The 1,006-nt window shown below is 56.4% G+C and overlaps 1 protein-coding gene across 1 annotated transcript in view; it reads left to right on the forward strand.

The window, feature by feature from the left end:
- VPS51 (VPS51 subunit of GARP complex) overlaps positions 1–1,006 on the forward strand; it is a gene marked incomplete at its 5' end in the record, with an annotated part of 5,846 nt that overhangs the window by 847 nt on the left and 3,993 nt on the right. Inside the window, 2 exons of the mRNA XM_035896072.1 lie at positions 1–132; positions 850–1,003. Of these exons, the coding sequence (XP_035751965.1) occupies positions 1–132; positions 850–1,003 (286 nt within the window). The remainder of the gene's footprint in view (positions 133–849; positions 1,004–1,006) is intronic.

Consider the following 1,006-nt stretch of genomic DNA (forward strand, 5'->3'; position numbering starts at 1 on the left):
GGCCCTGCGCTGCCACGCCCGCGCCCGCGCTGTGCTCCGCCACTACCGCCACCTGCCCTCCTTCCGCGCCATCGAGGACGAGAGCCATGCCATCATGGCCGACCTGGCCCAGCGCCTCCGCGCACGCCTCCGGTGCGTTCACTCTGGAGCCTGCTGATGGCAGCTCTGGGAAATGGGGCTAGGGGGGGTGTTCACTCTGGAGCCTACTGGTGAGAGCTTTGGGGAACAGCCGGGGAGGGGGGTGTCACTCTGGAGACTAATGATAGCCATTCCAGTAAACAGCCTTCTTGCGGGGGGCCATGGTGGTTGTGGTATGTTAACTCTGAAGCCTACTGAATAACAGCTGCAGGAGACAGCTTTTTAAGGGATCGGGTGTGTTAAATCTGGAGCCTAGTAATAACAGCCCCCAAGAAACATCCTAGGGAGCGGGGCACTCACCCTCGAGCATATCGACCCCAGGAGCCATCCCTTGTGCAGAACATTCCTAGAGTAAGGGGGATAATTCTGACCTCTACTGAGAGCTGCTTCAAGGCTGCGTTCTGTGGGGTTTTCTCATGTGTGTGCGGTAAAGGGATTGTTCTGGAGCCTGCTGAGGCGTTTCAGCCATTTTTCATTGTCATCGTAAGCTCTGGAACCTACCGAGTTTTTTATTACTACAACCACTGTTAACTCTGGAAAACACTGGTGCTGTCAAGGATTTTTTTCCCTTTGTTTTTTGAATAATTACTGTTTACTCTGAAGCCTACCAATGACTTTTAGCGCTTATGCCCCATTTTCTTGCTGTGCCACTGTTAACCCTGGAACCTCCCACCATTCCCAAGTAATCCCCTCATCTCCCCCACCCCTCAGGGATGACACCTTGGACCCCAAGGAGCTCACCGAGTGCGTGGAGATGCTGTTGCAGCTGGAGGAGCCACCTGAGGAGCTGTGCGAGGAGTTCCTGAGCCACGCTGGCGCCCGCCTCGAGGCTGAGCTGGCAGCCCTGGAGGCCGAGCTGCCCCCAGCC

The sequence above is a fragment of the Egretta garzetta genome, unplaced genomic scaffold (genome assembly GCF_000687185.1).
Source record: "Egretta garzetta isolate BGI_Z169 unplaced genomic scaffold, ASM68718v1 scaffold746, whole genome shotgun sequence".
Classification (NCBI taxonomy): Eukaryota; Metazoa; Chordata; class Aves; order Pelecaniformes; family Ardeidae; genus Egretta; species Egretta garzetta.